This window comes from Protobothrops mucrosquamatus, unplaced genomic scaffold (genome assembly GCF_001527695.2).
Source record: "Protobothrops mucrosquamatus isolate PMUCROS unplaced genomic scaffold, P.Mucros_1.0 scaffold_211, whole genome shotgun sequence".
Lineage (NCBI taxonomy): Eukaryota > Metazoa > Chordata > Lepidosauria > Squamata > Viperidae > Protobothrops > Protobothrops mucrosquamatus.
This window is the reverse complement of record NW_015386287.1, coordinates 235,246-254,926: the sequence shown is the minus strand read 5'-3', so window position 1 is coordinate 254,926 and position 19,681 is coordinate 235,246. Positions and strand designations below refer to the sequence as shown.

General features: G+C 34.5%; 1 protein-coding gene across 1 annotated transcript in view; it reads left to right on the top strand.

Moving 5' to 3' along the window:
- PPP4R3A (protein phosphatase 4 regulatory subunit 3A) overlaps nucleotides 1-19,353 on the top strand; it is a 30,092-nt gene extending 10,739 nt beyond the window's left edge. Inside the window, exons 5-15 of the mRNA XM_015826688.1 lie at nucleotides 4,831-4,908; nucleotides 4,994-5,110; nucleotides 5,510-5,626; nucleotides 8,065-8,196; nucleotides 8,294-8,396; nucleotides 9,097-9,255; nucleotides 11,623-11,792; nucleotides 13,545-13,687; nucleotides 14,282-14,472; nucleotides 16,460-16,686; nucleotides 18,545-19,353. Of these exons, the coding sequence (XP_015682174.1) occupies nucleotides 4,831-4,908; nucleotides 4,994-5,110; nucleotides 5,510-5,626; nucleotides 8,065-8,196; nucleotides 8,294-8,396; nucleotides 9,097-9,255; nucleotides 11,623-11,792; nucleotides 13,545-13,687; nucleotides 14,282-14,472; nucleotides 16,460-16,686; nucleotides 18,545-18,643 (1,536 nt within the window). The 3' untranslated portion in view covers nucleotides 18,644-19,353. The remainder of the gene's footprint in view (nucleotides 1-4,830; nucleotides 4,909-4,993; nucleotides 5,111-5,509; nucleotides 5,627-8,064; nucleotides 8,197-8,293; nucleotides 8,397-9,096; nucleotides 9,256-11,622; nucleotides 11,793-13,544; nucleotides 13,688-14,281; nucleotides 14,473-16,459; nucleotides 16,687-18,544) is intronic.
- The last annotated feature ends 328 nt before the right edge of the window (nucleotides 19,354-19,681 follow it).

Genomic DNA, 19,681 nt, shown 5'->3' with positions numbered 1-19,681 from the left:
AAATTGCCAAGTTTGTTTTCATAACAATATGTCTGGAACCATGTTCTGTAATAACCTAGCATTCAAAGGAGGTGTTGACTAACAGCATTACAACTGATTAAGGGTAACAATCACTGCCAGTAGCAATACTATATATATTTCATATCAGAATATTTCTTCCTTCAAAAAAATCATTTCTACTATGCATTACCACTACTTGTTAAAATACTGTATTACTGTAAGTCCAACTTACATCATTTGCTTGGCTATTTCATTTAGTTAAAGAATAAAGCTATTCTTTATTTAGTTAAAGAATAAAGCCATAAAACTTTAATGGTATGGTACAGATTACCAAATTATTGGCTTTACCTGTACAATTCTGCACAAATGTAACTTTGCTGTTTACCTTAGCATTTGCTGCTGATATTTGTGAAGTAGGCATGAATTAAGAACAGGCCTTCTTGTCAGTGGCCAAGAGGTTTTAAATTGCCTTCTAATAAACCCAGCACTCTTAATTCTTCATTCTCCTTCAGAATGTATTAGTTGCTATACCATGTTAGCAGAATAGCTTATTAAATGAGTTATCTGTAGATATGAACTTTTTAAACAAATTTTACATATCTCACTGTGTATCACTTTGGGAAGCACGGTTCTTAAAAGGAGCTTTAAGAAAATATTGTAAATATTAGCCTTGTTTGTTAAAATTAGTGATGAATATTATTTTTCAGTTATCAGAATATCTAGTGTGACCGAGTTAATGTGGTGGCACTAGAGCTATAATATCAAATGAGAGTGTTGAAGCTTTGATAAAAATTATTCCGAAAAAAATATTTTTGTATATTTACTTAAAAATACAAATTATGTAAGCAGCACATAAAATAGTACTGCATGGTGTTTTTATGAGACAAGATTTTTCCTTAAGGATCCAGTCATGTCCAGTTTCCACATTATGTGGAGTCATTCTTCATGTTCATTGTTACCTTGACAATCCCTAGCAAAATGCTTGGAGAATGTAACAGAAACCGCTGGAGGGGGAATAACATAGAAATTGTTTTGGATTCCAATACACATTGTGTTACCAAAATACCTGACATTGTGAGTGTATGCCTAGGTATGTATTTACAAACTATATTTAGATACAGACAGTTTTGAAGCAATAAATGGTATTAAGACAAATTTATTAAATTATATATTTATTAGAGTAACAAGATAATTTTAAAGCAAAATGTTTGGACTTCCCTTATTGGTTGCTCTAATATGAATAAAAAGGAGCAGTAATGAGTAAAAAAGAATGTTGATTTCTTTGGCCCTAACTAATCATCCAAGGCTTTTTTCCTGCTTAAAATGAAAGAGCAGGCCACTGTCAGGTAGCAGAACACTGTATCACAGTGTTTCTCAACCTTGACAATTTTAAGGCATGTGGACTTCAACTCCCAGTGCTGGCTGTGGAATTCTGGGAGTTGAAGTCCACATGCCTTAAAATTGTCAAGGTTGAGAAACACTGCTGTATCAGGCTTTGATCATCTACTTGGCTTACGGATAGTTTCAGGACCACCCTTTTCAAATGGAATTGACCTGAAATACAGTTTTCAGAGCTACTGAGAATCCCTTGTTTTGGGGAGATGAGAGAAGTAAAAACCCAGAAATAGTCCCCAGATATCAACCTTAATGGTTTTGTGAATGCTTGTTAAGATAAGTTGTATGAAAGAACCAATAGAAGAGAATATAGGGTTGAACTGTTGAACTGATTTCTTGGTGCTCTCTGAGCATGGTTGTTTGCTTGCAGGCATTTCATTACTTGACTAGGTGACATCATCAATTCTAGGGATGTGAAATCAGAAAACCTGATAACGGGTTCAGAGGACGTGGGCTCTCTTGGTTTAGGTTACTTATTAGAGATATCATGTTATTTTATTCAATGTTCATATTTATATTTATATTGTTAATCACTAAGAAATCTTTGTGATTACAGCATTATAAAGTTCGATAAATCAGAAGTGTCTACTGTGAGGCTTTATGTGGCGATAATATGAATTTGACTTGCACCATATGGTGAAAAATTTCCATTCCTTTCATAGCATTTTATTAAAATACAGTAGATTTTGGTTTATTATTTGAAGGTATTTGCTGTTTTGTTTTTTAAAGTAGTTTTATAAAAGGTCAATGGTCTTAAATCATTTAACAGAAGTCATATAATTTATTTAAAAAATGATTTGAAAAGAGTATTGGTTAAGGGAGGTTAAGTATCTTCAAATATAATACTAAATTTCCTTTGATTCTTAAAAACTGGTTTATTTACCTTTGTTACTATCTTGGATAAAATTAGAGGTTATTAGTGGATTAGAAGTAGAAAAAGTTAACATGCTACAAATATTTCTAGACAGTTAGAATAAAGGCTTGAACAAGTAATAGGACTGTAATGTATAGGAATAAATGTGGAATGATAATATAATACAATAGAGAACACAATGAACATTTTAAAAAGTAAGGCAACATAGTGAATAGATATGTTGGTACCTGCCAGATTGGAATTATTCTGACTAAAGCTCAGTTTTAATTATTTAAACTGCTATTGAGATAATAAATACATTCTTTTTATTTGACACCCTCTTAGTATATATTAATTTCTACTCAAAGACAAGGAATGTGTTTATTTTCTAAGTATGACTTTTATTATGAAGCATTTTTATTTTGTTTTTTCTGATTAATGTTAATACTGTAAAATAATTGGATGATGATATTTAATACTAAAGCAGAAGCAAAGCTGAGAAATCATTAGGTAGTAAACCAGTTTCATTTCCATTTTAATTAAGTATGATTAAAGGATATATTTTTCATAAGTTTAGAGAAGAATCATCAATACTAAGCCACTTTTACATTGTATTAAAAAGCTTGTTTATATTGTTTGTGGAATAAAAACCTAATCAAAGTAATGGTTTAATAAAATTAATTTCAATTAATGAAATGTATTTCTGATTTGTTTTTTGTAGATGTAATTTTTTTTAAAAAGGAAAATTTCACCTGAGTTGTTTATCTTTTTCTTTATGTTTGCATTGTTTATAATCTAAAAAAGAAATATTAATTTCCCAGTTTTATCAATGCCTATTGTACAGGTAGTCCTCAACTTACAGCAGTTCATTTAGTGACTGTTCAAAGTTACAACACACTGAAAAAACTGATGACTGTTTTTCACACTTATGACCATTGCAGCACCCCATGGACATGTGATCAAAATTCAGATGCTTGGCAACTGACCTATATTTACGACGGTTGCTGTGTCCTAGAGTCATGTGATCACCTTTTGCAACCTTCTGACAAGCAAAGTCAATGGGGAAGCCAGCTTCACTTAACAACCATGTAATTAACCGCAGTGATTTACATGACAACTGGCAAGAAAGGTCGTAAAATGGGGCAAAACTCAATAACTGTCTCGCTTAGCAACTGAAATTTTGGGCTCAATTGTTGTAAGTTGAGAACTATCTATATTTTTCAGGATTATTATGGTAGGCATTCCTTTTTATAATCAATAGTGGACATTCAGGATAATTTTTCTTGAACCTGTATGAATATATTGTTTCTGTTTCATTATCTAATCTGTGCTCCACATCCTGTATTCCTTGTACTTCTGTCATTGTGTTTTAGAGAGAAGGATGAGGGCTTCATTGGGGATGTGTCATTAACATCAACTGTAGAATAGAACATCTGCCCTGTATCCACCATCTCCAGATACTGGTCATGTGTAGAATATATTTTGGTTTACTCTTTGTGATATCTCTGAGATAGATCCCTTCTTAATAATATAGCAAAGAAAGTATTATAATATTTTGAAGAAATATATTTACATTTTAAATATCAATTTTAGTTATTTAAAATCCTCATTTTTATTTACCTGGCTTATGATACAATGGTATCAAAAAGCTAAAAATACTTTCTACAGTATTAATAGGAATTTCATGCCTTTAGACGCAATAACATGTATTTGGAATAAGATAAATAAGGAATGATGTATGTATGTTTCAAGGAACTATTAAAAATAAACCACCTGCAAAGAATAAAAGATCACATTCTGAAATATGACGAAACAGAAGTGAAGACTATTGTCTTCCTTCCTTATAGCAATAAACCTGATTCATATAAAAAAGTTCTAATTCTATTTGTTTGGGCTTGACTTTTGATGGTCCATGTTACATTCTGAAATATTAATAGTTTTAGTTTAATATTCAAAAAAGTTTATTGCTACTTTTTAAATCTGGTCCATTTTTAGTTTTAGGAATGGGAGATAGTGCTTAAAATAGGTCTAACTATTCAAATTGCATTTTGTTTGTTAAAAATGAATATTTAAGACATCCAATAAACACGGAAAAATAACAGAAATAAACTTAGAGCAATTGGTTAGCATGACATAATTTTTATTCATGTCTCTGTAAAAACCATGGTGATATTATATAAAGTCTTATGTCTTCAAATACAATTGATCCTGCTCATTTCTTAAACATTCTCGATGATTGAATGATAGGTCTTAGGACTGCTTCAATTCCTTAGATTTTGATGCTCAGTGATCTTTCGTTTAGAAAATGTGTATATATCGTGAAGTATGATATATAAATATTGTAGACAATATCTTTGATGTCTAAAATTAGTGGGAATATATTCTTAGAACAAAATGAATGTTATTTTTTACAGTATTTTTAAATTGAGCACATACCAATGATCTATATACTTGTCCTTTCAAATTACCAGATTTGAAACTGGTGTTTTTTTGCCTAGAGGGGAATGGTGGAAGATACATTATATTTAGTATTAATTCAAATTTGTGAATATAATTTGTGGACCTCTGTTCTATTTTTGCAGGAAGATGAAAAATTCTTGACAGACCTATTTGCACAACTTACAGATGAAGCCACAGATGAAGAGAAAAGACAAGAATTGGTAGGAATGTTTTTATAAATGATTAAAAAGACAGTTGCTGCATTCTCTTTATTGATAAACATGGTTCTTTTTTTCTGTGTTTCAGGTAAATTTCCTTAAAGAGTTTTGTGCATTTTCTCAAACATTACAACCTCAAAACCGTGATGCTTTTTTCAAAACATTGTCAAATATGGGCATACTTCCAGCACTAGAAGTCATACTAGTAAGTTTCCAAACTAGGTGATCTTAATTTGTGTAACTTTTTTCAGCCTTCCATAATGCTAACAATTTAATTTTGGGGTGGAAATACAGTGTATATATGATTTATATTCTGTCCTATCATGATCTAACAGAAATAAAAGAGAGCAGAGCAAAAGAGAAAAAGGCAAAGAGAAAAAGCCGAAAAAAATCTGAAGTTTTTAATCAAGAAACACATTTTGTTTCAATCTTATACAAAACCATAGAAAGAAACTTGAACTGCAATATCATCAAAATGGAGAATATTTTAAGATTGAGGCAGTACATAGAAAATAAAATGATAAGTGAATTAAAACAATGAAAAATGAATTTTAGGTCATGCTTTTCCATCATATGTACACAGTCTGTTTTTGTTTATTTGCAGGGCATGGATGATGCCCAAGTACGCAGTGCGGCTACTGATATATTCTCATATTTAGTTGAATATAACCCATCTATGGTACGAGAATTTGTTATGCAAGAAGCTCAGCAGAATGATGATGTAAGTAGATGATCTTTGGTGATGCATCCATTAATAAGGAATATGAATAAAATTTGTTTCAGAAGTGTTAATTGAAAGAATTACTTTTCTATAACTTTACAAGTGGATAACAGTTATATAAATTTGTTGCTCTCAATTTTACATAACATATGGTAAAGCTGTTCAAACGTCTTGAGATGTGTTGGATTATAAATTCGATAATAACTATTTAACTTGAAACTTGATAGAAAAATATCTCATCTGAATAATCTGTCACTGGCTTCCTGCAAGTGAGTTTACAGTTTAGGATTTAGTTTGGGGGATATAAAATCATCTCTTCTCCCCCCTCCCCCCTTTATTTTCTTAGCACATATTTCTTGTTTTCTCCCAGGTCTACAATTGTGGTTTAGTGTTACTTATTTATCAGCACTAACCATTATTGTTACAAATGAGATTTCCTTATAGTGCTAGTATTTGCAAATCAAATCCTCTAAATTATTATTTGAGAATTCTACTTATTATTAACCCTAATGCTAATTATATTGTAATCTTATGAGCAAGAATTGGGCTATTAAATTTTTTCTCATCCATGCTACTAAAAAAATATAGTTAGTGGCATTTAACGAGTTGTTTAGTAAATAAAATGCAGTCTTTCTCCAGCATGACAAGTGGAGAATCCACCAATGGGTTCTGCTTGTCTTCTGCCTGTAGACTAAGTCAGCCAATTTTGCCACGCCTCTCCTCCTGGGACCTCCCTTTTCCCAGTCTCGACTTAGTCTACAACCCGGACAGACAGATTTATCTTGGCTCCAGACTCAAAAGACACTAAATCAGGTCGTATTCTTCCTTTATTGATTTCACTCAAGGGGGGGGAGACGAACGGAGGTTCGTTTGCAGTCAATAAAGGAAGAATATGACCTGATTTAGTGTCTTTTGAGTCTGGAGCCAAGATAAATCTGTCCGGGCTGTAGACTAAGTCGAGACTGGGAAAAGGGAGGTCCCAGGAGGAGAGGCGTGGCAAAATTGGCTGACTTAGTCTACGGGCAGAAGACAAGCAGAACCCATTGGTGGATTCTCCATCGTCATGCTGAGAAAAGGCGTTCAACTAAGACAACGCCCCATTCAGAACATATAATTTAGATTATTTCTATTAGTATTAGCTTTTTGGGGAACGGGGAATAGTTATCCCATGGAAATGTTGATATACTGAATACTGTATAATTGGATAAGCAATACTCATTTTGATTTGATACTGATCTGGTTTATGTCTTGCAGTTGTAATTTGACTTCTTGGTTGTAGCTTAATGTACTATGAGATCCCAGCCTATCTGTGCAAAAGTCCTTTTAGCCATGGTTCTGTCTGTTTGAGCAGTAGCTGAGCTCCAAGTGGACCCCCGTGGTATGAGTCAACTCATTTTGGGGAGTACAATCGTGTCCAGAGTTAAGGGCTGACTATATTCTAATTCAGTTGGCCTTGAAATCCACAGTCACTGTGTGTTGCTAGTTTCAGTCTGAATGTGCTTTTTGCCATCCCACACTTAATACTCTTTAAGGACTGGATCAAAAATCTCACTACACCTCCTGTCAGACCAGGAGTGGATAACAGTATCATCAGTATATTGATGATACCTGCTGACAGATGATCTCCTTTCATCCCCCACCATCATTGATAGGAAGCAGCCACTCAGGAAGAATAACTGCAACTCAGTGCCCCTAGTCCCAGCCCTTACATCATATCCAGGAAAATATCATGACCCTGGTATCGAAAGCCACCAAGAGATTCTATAGGACCAGAGAGCTGAACTCCCCCATCTCAGCCCCCCAAATGATCTTCCAACAGAATAGCCATTATGGCTTTTGTTCCAGGCCTAGGCTGAACCCTTCTGATAGAGGTCCAGATAATCAGTTTTATCCAGGATTCTCTGTAATTCTCTGTTGATCATCTTAAAAAGGGAAATTTGCAGACAAGACTATATAGTTGTCTAAAATAAGCGATTTAGTGAGGCTTCTTGAGGAGGTGAAAGATAAATGCTTCTTTTTCAAAAATGTGTTACTGTTGTCAACACTAAGTATTTCAGTCCCTTACTGCATATTTCCTATTGTAAATATATTACTTGTCAAATTCTGCAGTTAAAGTGTCTGTGGATCATTGGCCAATGACATTACATAAATATTTATGCTGCCTTCGTAGATCAAGCACTAAAAAAAAAATTGTAACTCTTATTGGGATCCTTATCTTCTCTCTTTTTGGATGTTCTCTTAAAATATTTTTATAATATAAAATATCTACATTGGGACACATTTACTTTTTTTTAAAAAGTGCATTATTAGTGGATGCTGATATAGAAACACAGTTCCATTTGATTCACAAGTTCAGACCTCTTAACTGGAATTACTTTTTGGTATATTTCACCTTTTAGTTATGCTTAATGTTTTTGGTGTTTTGTATTTTTAACTAGGACATCTTGCTCATTAACCTCATCATAGAACACATGATATGTGATACAGATCCAGAACTTGGAGGAGCAGTCCAGTTGATGGGCCTGTTGCGTACTTTAGTGGATCCAGAAAACATGCTAGCTACTGCAAATGTAAGCAAAAACATCAATTACTATGTTAATTTTTTTTGTTAAAGCATTAAAGAATTAGTATGCATTAAGTAGAAATTGATTTCTTTTTATTCTATAGAAAACAGAAAAGACAGAATTCTTGGGATTCTTTTATAAACATTGTATGCATGTTCTCACTGCACCATTACTGGCCAATACTACAGAGGAAAAGCCTAGCAAAGGTGAGCCTTCAGGAGTTTTTTCCACTGTTGTTTCTGAACCATAAAATTAACAAGTAATGATTGCATATAAGGAAGAATTCTATTGTAAGGATTATTATGTTACAGCAGTCTGTTACATTCCTATTAGGCATTGGGTTGTAGACCTGTCATTCCAAATGTGATGTGTTCCCATTTTAAAATAATTTGATGTTACAGCTTGCTTGAATGTATTTCATTCAAGCCCACATTTCTTGCTTATAAACATGTGAAGTTTATTTAGCTCTTTATTCATATTTTATAGTCTATTCCACGGGTGTCAAATTTGCCGTGTCACGTGACGTGTCGTGACGTATCATGATTATTATTTTTTTGCATTGCTGGAGCTGGGGTGGGCACGGCCTCCGTATGATGCAACTGGCCCACGGGCCGGCAGTTTGACACCCCTGCTCTATTCTAAAGATAACATCTGCCAGTAAAAAAACTAAAGAATTAGAGATGGGGGAGAGTCTGTGTTTCCCTCCCTTTTTTAATGGTGTTAAATTCCATAAAGTATTTGCTTTACATGTCTAACAATTGAGAGGAAAATTAAGTGGTCCAATATAGTGTGTGTTTATGTTTTATGTTTAGCTTTTGCAGGTAGTAAAATGTGAGCTATAAAAGGACATCTGTTGAAAATAATGGAAATGTATATCAGCAAATACATTATTTGTTTTGTTTTTAGATGACTTTCAGACTGCTCAGTTATTGGCCTTGATATTAGAGTTATTAACTTTCTGTGTAGAACATCATACATACCATATAAAGAACTACATAATTAACAAGGATATTCTTCGAAGAGTACTAGTTCTAATGGCCTCAAAGCATGCATTCTTGGCACTATGTAAGTACGATGTAGAGTAGGCCTCTGCCTTTATGTATTCGCAGTCTTTTTAGATATTTCGTTTGCCTGTTATTTTTAATGAAAACAGAAAACATGAAATAAAACATAATTTGTGTTGGTTTTTTAATAGCACTGTGCAGCACTTTGAAATTCATCTCTAAAAGATACTTCTAAGCACAAATGTAATATCTGTCTGCAAAACCTTAAAGCAGGCATATCTTTTCCCAGAGTTGTGTGGTTGCCCTGTACAGCTGCTTTTCTATCTTGGGAACAGTGTTTTAGCCAACTGTTTTCATATGGTCTTAAGCACGTTTTGGACACTGAATCCCAATGTTCTGCACAACTTTATTTTTCCTCCTAATTGCTAGCTATAAGTTCATTAATGCAGGGCTTTTCAACCTTTTCACCCATTGTACCACTTTTAGGATATGGCAATATCCGAGTACCACCAGTCGCCTAGCAAAGTGTCAAAAACTTGATGACCCCCCCAAAAAAGGGAAAAAAGTGATGAAGTACAGGTAGTCCTCAACTTACAACAGTTCGTTTAGTGACTGTTCGAAGTTACAATGGCACTGAAAAAAGTGCCCCCCCAAGCTACAGTCGAGCAAGACACCTGCCTGCCCACCCAGCGGCGCTCTCCTCCTGTCCGAGGTTTTCATTGTTGTGAGCATTTCTGTTGAGGATTGGCAGCGGGAGTGGGGTGGGGGTTGGTTTTTATTCCCCCCGTCTGCTGGGTGATTGCAGCAGGTTTTGGTTACTTCACATGACCCTGGGACACTGTGACCGTCATAAATATGAATCAGTGGCCAAGCATCTGAATGTAAATCACAAGACCCTGGAGATGCTGCAACATTCCAGCTGATTGGCGCTTCTTCTGGGCTCAGCAGAAGCGCCAGGATCAGCGCCGAGCTCCAGCTGGAGCCTGGGGCTGATCCTGGCGCTTCCACTGAGCCCTGACAGCCCTGCAGCTCCAGCCATTTCTCGCTCAGGCTTGTGCGGTGCTGCCACCGGTTCAGCTCATTCCCCTCACTCGCTACCACTTTTCTAGGATGGTCGTGTACCACCTGCCAGGTGCCAATGTACCACAGGTGGTACCCATACCACTGGTTGAAAAGCCTTTCATTAATGCAGAGGAGGAAAATATTTACAACTCAAATCATCATTAATGGACCTCAGAATATTCATAGAAAGTATTCTACTACAAAAATACCTAATATTTAAAAATTTGGATAGATTGAGAATTCCAGGAATATATAGGCAAATTATCAAAACGTACGTTCAAAAGAACAGATCTGTTACCTACATAGACATTCCTAAAGAAATTCTATGGAGCTATATGTAGATGACATATTTTTCATTTTTATATAACAGCTTAATACATATTATGAGTGGTAAAGGACAGGGAACCTGACATTGAGATGCTTTGGGATGTAATTTGCAGATTTCTATCTTTCACCATGGTGGTCAGACTGATGGGAAGTTGCTGCAAAGGGCCAAGGTTGCTTGTCCTTTCTGTGTACTTTTGTTGTTCCTCTTGTTAGTATATTTCCAGTGTCAACAACTTTGCTTTTTGCTATTGTGTTGCTACATTAAGTTTTAAAAAGACCTTCTATCTACAGATAGAATAGCTTCTTTAAAAAATTTAATTCCCTCTTCCCTTCATGTCGCCCTTCAAATCCACTTTGCAGAGTTGGGTGATGTTTCTATGTAGAGTTTGGCAGGGCATAGGGGCACAGATAGAAGAAAGATAGAGAACTTTCATTCCACAACTAGAAGTCCATTTACAGAATATTACATGTCTGTTATATACTACTTTTTAAGAGAAGAACCATCACAAACTTCTTGACCAAAGAGTGGGCAGTTTTTATTTATCAGTATTGTAGCTACAACTGGAAATTAGACCGGCATGGCCAGTTTTAAAGTATAAATTTACTAGAACACAAATACATGAGATTATGCACAAGCATTTTTGGAAAATAAAGCATGCATTGTTTGTAGTTCAGTCTTTTTTGGAATTTTGTCTTGTATCCAAACTTTTAAAAAGGTAAAGAAATCTCCAGTATGCTTGCTTTTTCTTTTTTAAAATTCAGAATAGAGGTTAGAATTCCAAGAAGCACTGGACTGCAAAAAACATGCCTTATTTTCTAAAAATGTTAAAATAGACCTTTATGTAAATAAAAATGCTAATCAATTCTTTAATTAAAATAATCTTAAAATATTAAAGTCAAATGAAGTATATCTGTGAATCTGTAGGAAGTTGTCTGCAGGTACAGTGTTACCTGTCTATGATATAATACTAGGACTCTTTGTACAAGATGAGTGAAAATAGCTGTTTTTGCTATTGAAAATATGTATTTTCTCCACTAGGTGCCCTACGTTTTAAAAGAAAGATAATTGGATTGAAGGATGAATTTTACAATCGCTATATAATGAAAAGTTTTTTGTTTGAACCAGTGGTCAAAGCATTTCTCAACAATGGATCCCGCTATAATCTAATGAATTCTGCTATTATAGAAATGTTTGAATTTATTAGGGTGGTGAGTATTTCTTTTTAGAGAGGAATGAATGTTGATACTTGGGAATTAAGTGAAGTTGTCTTGCATGTATTCACATGGAGGGAGAAGTTCACACAGTCAGAAATATTGGAGATTAGGAATAATGGATATTCCCATAATATTGATTGTGATAGAATTATGAGATTATACGGATTCTTTGAGGAAAACATTCACAATCACTTTTACCTAGAAATAAGACTTAGGGGGAAAAGGACCATTAATCATTGTTATGAAGGCAGTGGCTCAGAAATACACAAATATGTAAAAATGGAAATTCACAATGTATGTGAATCAAAAGATTGTGATCAATTTTTTGCCACAAAATAGGGTCCCATAACATTGTTCCAGGAACATAGAAGATAAAGAACTTAGTTTGATTGTACACAAGGAAATCACCATTCCTGATCTTCAGAGAAAAATAATGTTTTGGGCTAGGGATTAAAATGAATTTGGATCATTCACCTGGGTTGGGTGCTGCTCCTAACAAATTCTAGCTAATATTCTGTTCTTCCACACATACAAAAGTCTTAAGCAGAAGAAGATTGCACTTATTTTACATGATGGCCCTAATATTTTTTGAAATATTTTCTAAATTAAATCTCACATTGTTCTAAAAGAACTGAAGTCTTTGAAAAGTACATTTTCTTTTATTGCCTTATGGAATGACCATAAGGCCATGCTATAACTTTATAAAGTTCCTTAAACATTGAAGTATTTAAAAATGGGTCTCAAGGCTACCTGAAGCTCATAAAACAGTCACATTCCTCTGTATCCAGTAGGTCCAGTCTGGTGAATCTTCATGTAATTCCATGAATTTTAATTCTGCCAAATTAGAAATTACCCTGTAAGTGGAATGTAAATGGAATGAAGATAATTCTGATCTAGTACCTCTTCTTCTGATCATCACAGACATACTAGGAAATAACGATATTTAAGATAGAGGCTTATACTTTTTTAAAAAAAATACTTGTATTACCAGTTCTGGAAGACAAGTTTGATGTAGTAGTTAAAGGTTCCGGGTTAAAAGTGGGGAGATCTTTGTTCTAGTCCTTAAGTACAAAATTCAGTTGAGTGGTTTTGGACCAGTCATTTTCTCTCAGCCCTAGCTTGGAAAGTTGAAAACCATCCCCAAAGATATTGGCAAACCACTTATAAAAATATTGCAAAGAAAACTCTACTCTGTCTTTGTAGCCACCAGGAGTCAGAATTGATTCAGATGGCTGTAATAAAACCATTATCACTTGTGTTAAAAATGATACTTTGAAACCTAGATGTTTTAAGCAAAAATAAAATGATCAAGAAGCAATTTTATACAATTTGATGGACGTTCTTTAGTCTACTCTGAATTGGGCCCTTAGGCTCCTTTCTGCCTCCACAAATAGCACTGGTTTGTTTGATTTTATGTTGCCATGACATCCAAATGTAGCATGTTGGAGTCTTTCAAATAATTTGTTTTAAATTTCTTTTTTCAATTTATTCTGCTTGAAAGAATTACAAAATGCTAAGATTAAATGACAAAATACCAAGGTAGATAGACAGTTTACAACTATTCCACTTCAGTGCAATAGACCAGCTGTTTTTTGCAGTGATAATTAAGTTTATGTGGCTTATCAGTTATATGCATGAAAGACTACCTGACTTATGAACAGATCAAATATGCTCTATTATATGTTTTTGAGCAAAATTGTATAGTTTTTAACATTTTAAATGGATTAAAATAACTTTGTTTTCCAGGAAGACATAAAATCCTTAACAGCTCATGTAATTGAGAATTATTGGAAGGCACTAGAAGATGTAGATTATGTACAGACTTTCAAAGGTTTGAAATTACGTTATGAGCAACAAAGGGAAAGACAAGATAATCCCAAACTTGACAGGTTAGTGCACTCTGAAATTATTATTAGATCTTTGCCTATTGAAAAGTTACTGAAAAATAGAAGAAGATTCATAGTCCAGTTATTGAAATGTCTTTTCTATGGACAGTTGAATGATCATTTATTTTGAAACAGCAAGAATGAGAATGGTGTAATACATCCATTGAGACTACTGGGAGTTGGTTTATGTAATGCCTGAAACTGGAATTATCTTAATCTGATTACAATTAGGTTTACTGACTTAGGAGAATCTTTGTTTCTTGTTGTATAAGAAAATAATTCAGGGTTGATCTACAAAATTTTAAACATATATTACAAATCAACACATGCAAAACATAGCTGAAATGCTTTATTTTTGAATAACCATATGTTTGTGCAATGGCTAAGTAATTAGGTTAGAAATGATAATGTGTCACATTAACACATAAACACCTTCTCTTTTTTATTAATGATGCACATCTGGAGTTAGTTTTTGGGAAAATGTATTAAAGTAGTTAAGTATGTTCTAGAAATATTAGAGAATTAGGATTCAGCATGATACTCATTTTTAGCAGTATACATATATTATAACCTCATTACAAAATCATCCTTTTATAGCATGCGATCCATCTTAAGAAACCATAGATACAGAAGGGATGCAAGGACCTTGGAGGATGAGGAAGAAATGTGGTTTAACACTGATGAAGATGATATGGAAGATGGGGAGGTAGTAGTGCCACCCGCTGATAAAAGTAAAAATGATGAAGATATTATGGATCCTATAAGTAAATTTATGGAAAGAAAAAAATGTAAGTAACTTAGGGGAACATGTTATTAGTTGCCAGTTTGTCCCCATCACTAATCCCCCTGGCCAACATGAGGTAGAAAAGAACAGGCAAGCTGCAAGGAGAGAGATGCTTCAGTAGTTAGAAAAGCCTTTAGATCATTTGGAGGACCTGGGTCTCCTGTTATTTCACAAGATCAGACAAGGTAATTATGCTCCAGATCAGTGGTTTTCAAACTTGATAACTTGAGGATGTGTGGACTTTAATTCACAGAATTCCCCAACCAGCAACAATTAATTTCTCTTGTTCAGTCACTAAGCTGTGTCCGATTCTTCGTGACTTCATGAACCATAGCGTGCCAGGCCCCCTTGTCCTCCACTGTCTCTTGGAATTTGTCCAAATTTATGTTCATTGTGTCAATGATCTAACCATTTCATCCTCTGTTGTCCTCTTCTCAATGTTTTTTCCATTGAGTCCTCTCTTCTCATTTGGTGGTCAAAGTATTTGAGCTTCAGCTTCAGTATCAGTCCTTCCAAATAGTGAGGGTTGATTTCTTTTAGGATTGACTGATTTGATCTCCTTGCGGTCCAAGGGACTCTCGAGAATCTTCTCCAACACCACAATTCAAAAGCAACCAATTAACTACTAGGGTTATCTTTCTAGCATAGGTCTCTCCCTGCTTTTTTTCTGTTGCCCTTTATTGTGATTACAACTTCTATTATTAACAGAGGGATAGAATCAAGACACGTGAAGTGTTAATACTACATTACAATATCTTGCTAAGACCATACTTGAAATATTGCATCCAATTTTGGTCACCACAATATAAAAAAGATGTTGAGACTCTAGAAAGAGTGCAGAGAAGAGCAACAAAGATGATTAGGGGACTGGAGGCTACGAAGAATAGTTGCAGGAATTGGATATGTCTGGTTTAATGAAAAGAAGGACCAGGGAAGACAAGATAGCAGTGTTTCAATATCTCAGGGATTGCCACAAAGAAGAAGGGGTCAACCTATTCTGCAAAATCACCTGAAGGCAGGACAAGAAGCAAAGTATGGAAACTAATCAAGGAGAGAAGCAACCTAGAACTAAGGAGAAATTTCTTGATAGAACAGTTAATCGGTGGAATGACTTGCCTCCAGAAGTTATGGTGCTCCAACACTGGAGATTTTTAAGAGGATATTGGACAACCATTTGTCTGAAACAGTACAGGGTTTTCTGCTTCAGCAGGGGATTGGATTAGAAGACCTCCAAAATCCCTTCCAACTCTGCTATTCTGTTATACTATTGTTGAAAAGATTATTGTAATCTAATGCCAACTTGGGTTTGTTATTATTTTTAAATCTGGTTATGGCACACACTGTTCAATCATAAAAGCATATTAGCAAGAAAAACTTGTCTAAGTTAAATTTTCCTGACTGTGTTTTTGGATAATAAATAGATATTGATGTTATCAATATAATAGATAAATAGCTATTATCTATCTACAGACAGAATAATTTATTGTACTTATTCAGCAATTCTGTGAGTCAGTTTCAGCAATGAATACAATATAAATTTGTAATAAATGAAAGTAATGCAAAACATCAGTAGTCAGCAGCGGTGCATAAAGCAGGTAAAAAGGGAATAATTAAATCTTTACAGCAGAGCTAAAATTTAGTCAGTTAAAATTCAAAGATTTAAAAAGCTTTGGAAAAATTAAAAACCTGCATCTAGTACTGAAAAATAATATTTAAAAATTGCTAGGCAAGCCATTCCACTGAAGAATATTGTTACCTACTTGGCAAATGTGTATCTCTGTATTAGTTGTTACTTATACTTACAACTACATAATGTATGTAGTAATGCGTAGGTATAGGTAACAACTAATGTTCTTTCCATTTGGGAGAAAGGTGGTGATACAATGCCTTTGAAATAAGCAGAGATACTTCAGTAATTTGATCAGATTATATCTTTATCTAATTTGCTTAATAGTCCAACTTGTTACAGCAGTGTTTGTTTTACATTCTAGTTAAAGAAAGCGAAGAAAAGGAGGTCCTTCTGAAAACTAACATTTCTGGTCGCCAGAGTCCAAGTTTTAAACTTTCCTTCTCAAGTGGTACAAAGACTAACCTCACCAGCCAATCATCAGCAAGTAATTTGCCTGGGTCTCCTGGATCTCCAGGATCTCCTGGGTCACCAGGATCTCCTGGATCAGTTTCTAAAAGCACATCTCAGATGGCAGCTATAACTACAAAGGTACTTTTTTTCCTTTAATCTGATTGTGCCTCAGTATTATATTTTCCATGTTATTCAATCAATCCACATGGTTACTATTATGCAAATAAAATTTGCCATTTGTTCGAATAGCATTTGTGTTTTTCTCTCTCTAGTTTTATATCTGCTTAATAATAAAGGGACATTTAAAATAATTATCATTGTTATTTTGTGTCTAGTTCCCCTTTATTGCATTTTATTATCCACTGTTGGAAATGTAAAGAATAATTTACATTTGCATCTCCAGCCCCGGTCCCAGCCCAGTGACGGGCTGCAGCCCGTTCAGAACCAGGCTGCAGAAGTGGGCGAGCGCTTAAGCGCAAAGCTGCATTTGTGAAAGTGACCCATGTGCATGTTTTCTGTCACTTTTAGATAAATATACAACATCCATTTTGTCTCCCTCCTCTAAGTAGTTTTTCACCAGTACCATAGTCTCTTTAATTAGATTTATCAAACCAGCCCATCTTAAAATCCAAACAACCAAATCTTGTGTAGTTCTTATCTTTAGATATGGTTTTTGTAATCCAATATGTTTCCAATTATCAAAGCACCATTGAAAACAGTATTTTATAACAGTTCTTCTTTTCAGGGGTCTTATAATTATCAGCCAGCCAAGATTTCAGTCCAAAGTCTTTATCCATCTGAAAGCTTTCCAGTAACTTCCCCTTTAGAAGATTAACCAAAGGCCAAGGTTTTTCTTTTTCTGTAAATAGTTCTTAAACTTAAAAATGCAGCTCAGTGTGTTTATAATCCCAGAAGGTCAACAGTTTCTAAACATACATAATTTCACTCTGTAGTAGATAGCCCAATGCTTTGTTCCTAGCTGTTTTTGCTATCTCTTGCCAAATTCTGAGTCAGTGCAGCTATAGTTTTCTCTAATCTTCCACTAGGCGTCAGTAGCTGTTCATTTTCCCGCTTTTAAGGCAAAGAGGAGTAGTAATAGTAGTAGTAGTAGTAGTTGTTATTATTATATAATTTCATCAATACTTTTTCAGATGTGGAATTTTAACAGTTTTTTTAGTTTTTAAATTTATCCAGACTAGTATTTTTTATCTCATTTCAATATATTTTTGTTCCCCATAACAGTTTAATTCCCCGCTTCCGTCTATGGGAGGGTGGGGGTGTAGTCCCTTCCCTTCTCAAATTGGGAGGAGCTTTGCTTCTTGGGAATCGTTTCCAAGAAATCAGATACAAAATAGGAGAGAGAAGATCGAATTCCTCACCCAGTTTCAAGCACGTTGTTCACAGTTGTTCTGGTTAGTGCCTTTGGACTTCGGCTGCAAGTAGCTTGGGCTGGTCACTGAGATGTGGCCAGCCTTTCTCCTGTCGGGTTAGAGGGCTTCCCCAGAATTGAGTGGGACAACTGCCGTCGTCCCGCACTCATTGAGGTGCCCCTCTTTCTTCATTGCCTCTCTGAGGCGACTTTAGACCCATTTAGGGTCCCCTGGCAGGGCGAAACTAGCAATGGGGTGCGAAACTCTGCAATCCCTTGGCCACGCTCTAAGGCGCAAAACCGGAAGTCCTAAATTTCAGGCACCTTAATTCTTTACAAATCACCTAAACATTTCTTAATTGTAATAATGATAAAGCCATTTACATAGTTCATGAGTTAATATTACTTAGTGGTAGTTCAGTATATTCATAATTTGTAATTTAAATGCTGTAAACTTTAAATATTGTAAATATAATTTAAATATATTGTAATTAAATATTGTAAATATTGTGTTTTACAATATTTATCAAAGTACTATAGTTCTACATGAAACAGTTCATTTAATTGGTAAATTAAATTTGTGAATGAAACTCAGTTCAATTTACAAATGATTTTTCATTTTTTCAGAGAGGACTAGTTGGGCTTGTAGACTATCCTGATGATGATGAGGAAGAGGATGAAGAAAATCTACCTTTGACACAGAAAGCAAAGCTAGAGTCTTCATAATGACAAGTATGAAGACCAGTATGGATTATGATACAAACTAGGTTTCCGGGTTTCCAGAGTGGGAAGTCCGTGTTATAAAAATAAAAATTACTGTGTATAACACAGATCAACTTTAAAACAGATTTCTGCTAATCAGTGCCAATTTGGCGGAGCAGAAGAGGAAATACTACGCTTTATGGAAAAACATGCCTTTGACCTCTCCAGCTTGGACCACACGTTGCCCTTTTCTCAGGGAAGGAAATGGAAAATACAACGCCAACAGGGCAGGAGTTTTGATGGTGGAATTCTGGATTGGCTGTTCAGTTGTTACAATCAAATTATGATTTCTTGGACCATGTACGAGATTTTGAAGAAAAGGCTTTTCTGCCATAATTCTTCATTAGCTAAGAATGCCAGCAGTTTCTTTATATAAAGAGACCTGCCTTTAAAACCACACATTCTGAACATTTTAGTCAAACTACAACAGATTTTAAAAAAACTCTTTCGGGGAGGGCTCAACATGTTTCCTCTTTTTTTTAATCTGTTCCCTTTTGCCCTTTAAACTGCAGATTTTTGTTTGGAGATGAGGGATATATCTGTCCCTTAATTAAAAGATTGAATGGAATTCTAGATGTCACTTTTATGTCATAATTTTATTTTTATTTTGCCCCGAGTGTATGCTTGGTTGTTGAGTATATATTTGGGACCATTAAAATTTTTTGATGTAATATAATCTCACTGTTGTGCTGGTACCTGTTTCACATGTGTAATTCTGTTCTACATCACATTTCCTAATGTGTTTAGAATTTTATGGGAGATGGTATAGTTTTTATTGAAAAAGAGCAAATTAATCTTGCCACAATGTGCATACAAAAGCAATACTATTTTGTGACTAAATATTTTATATTAAACTTTACATCATCAACTGTCTTGAAACAATTCAGGGAAATAGGTTAATTTTTTTTACCAGAAAAATACTTTTAAGTAATCTATAAATATGAAATTAGTATTCCAAAGAGATTTTGAAATTTCTTAACTCGGAACATACTGGTATGTTTA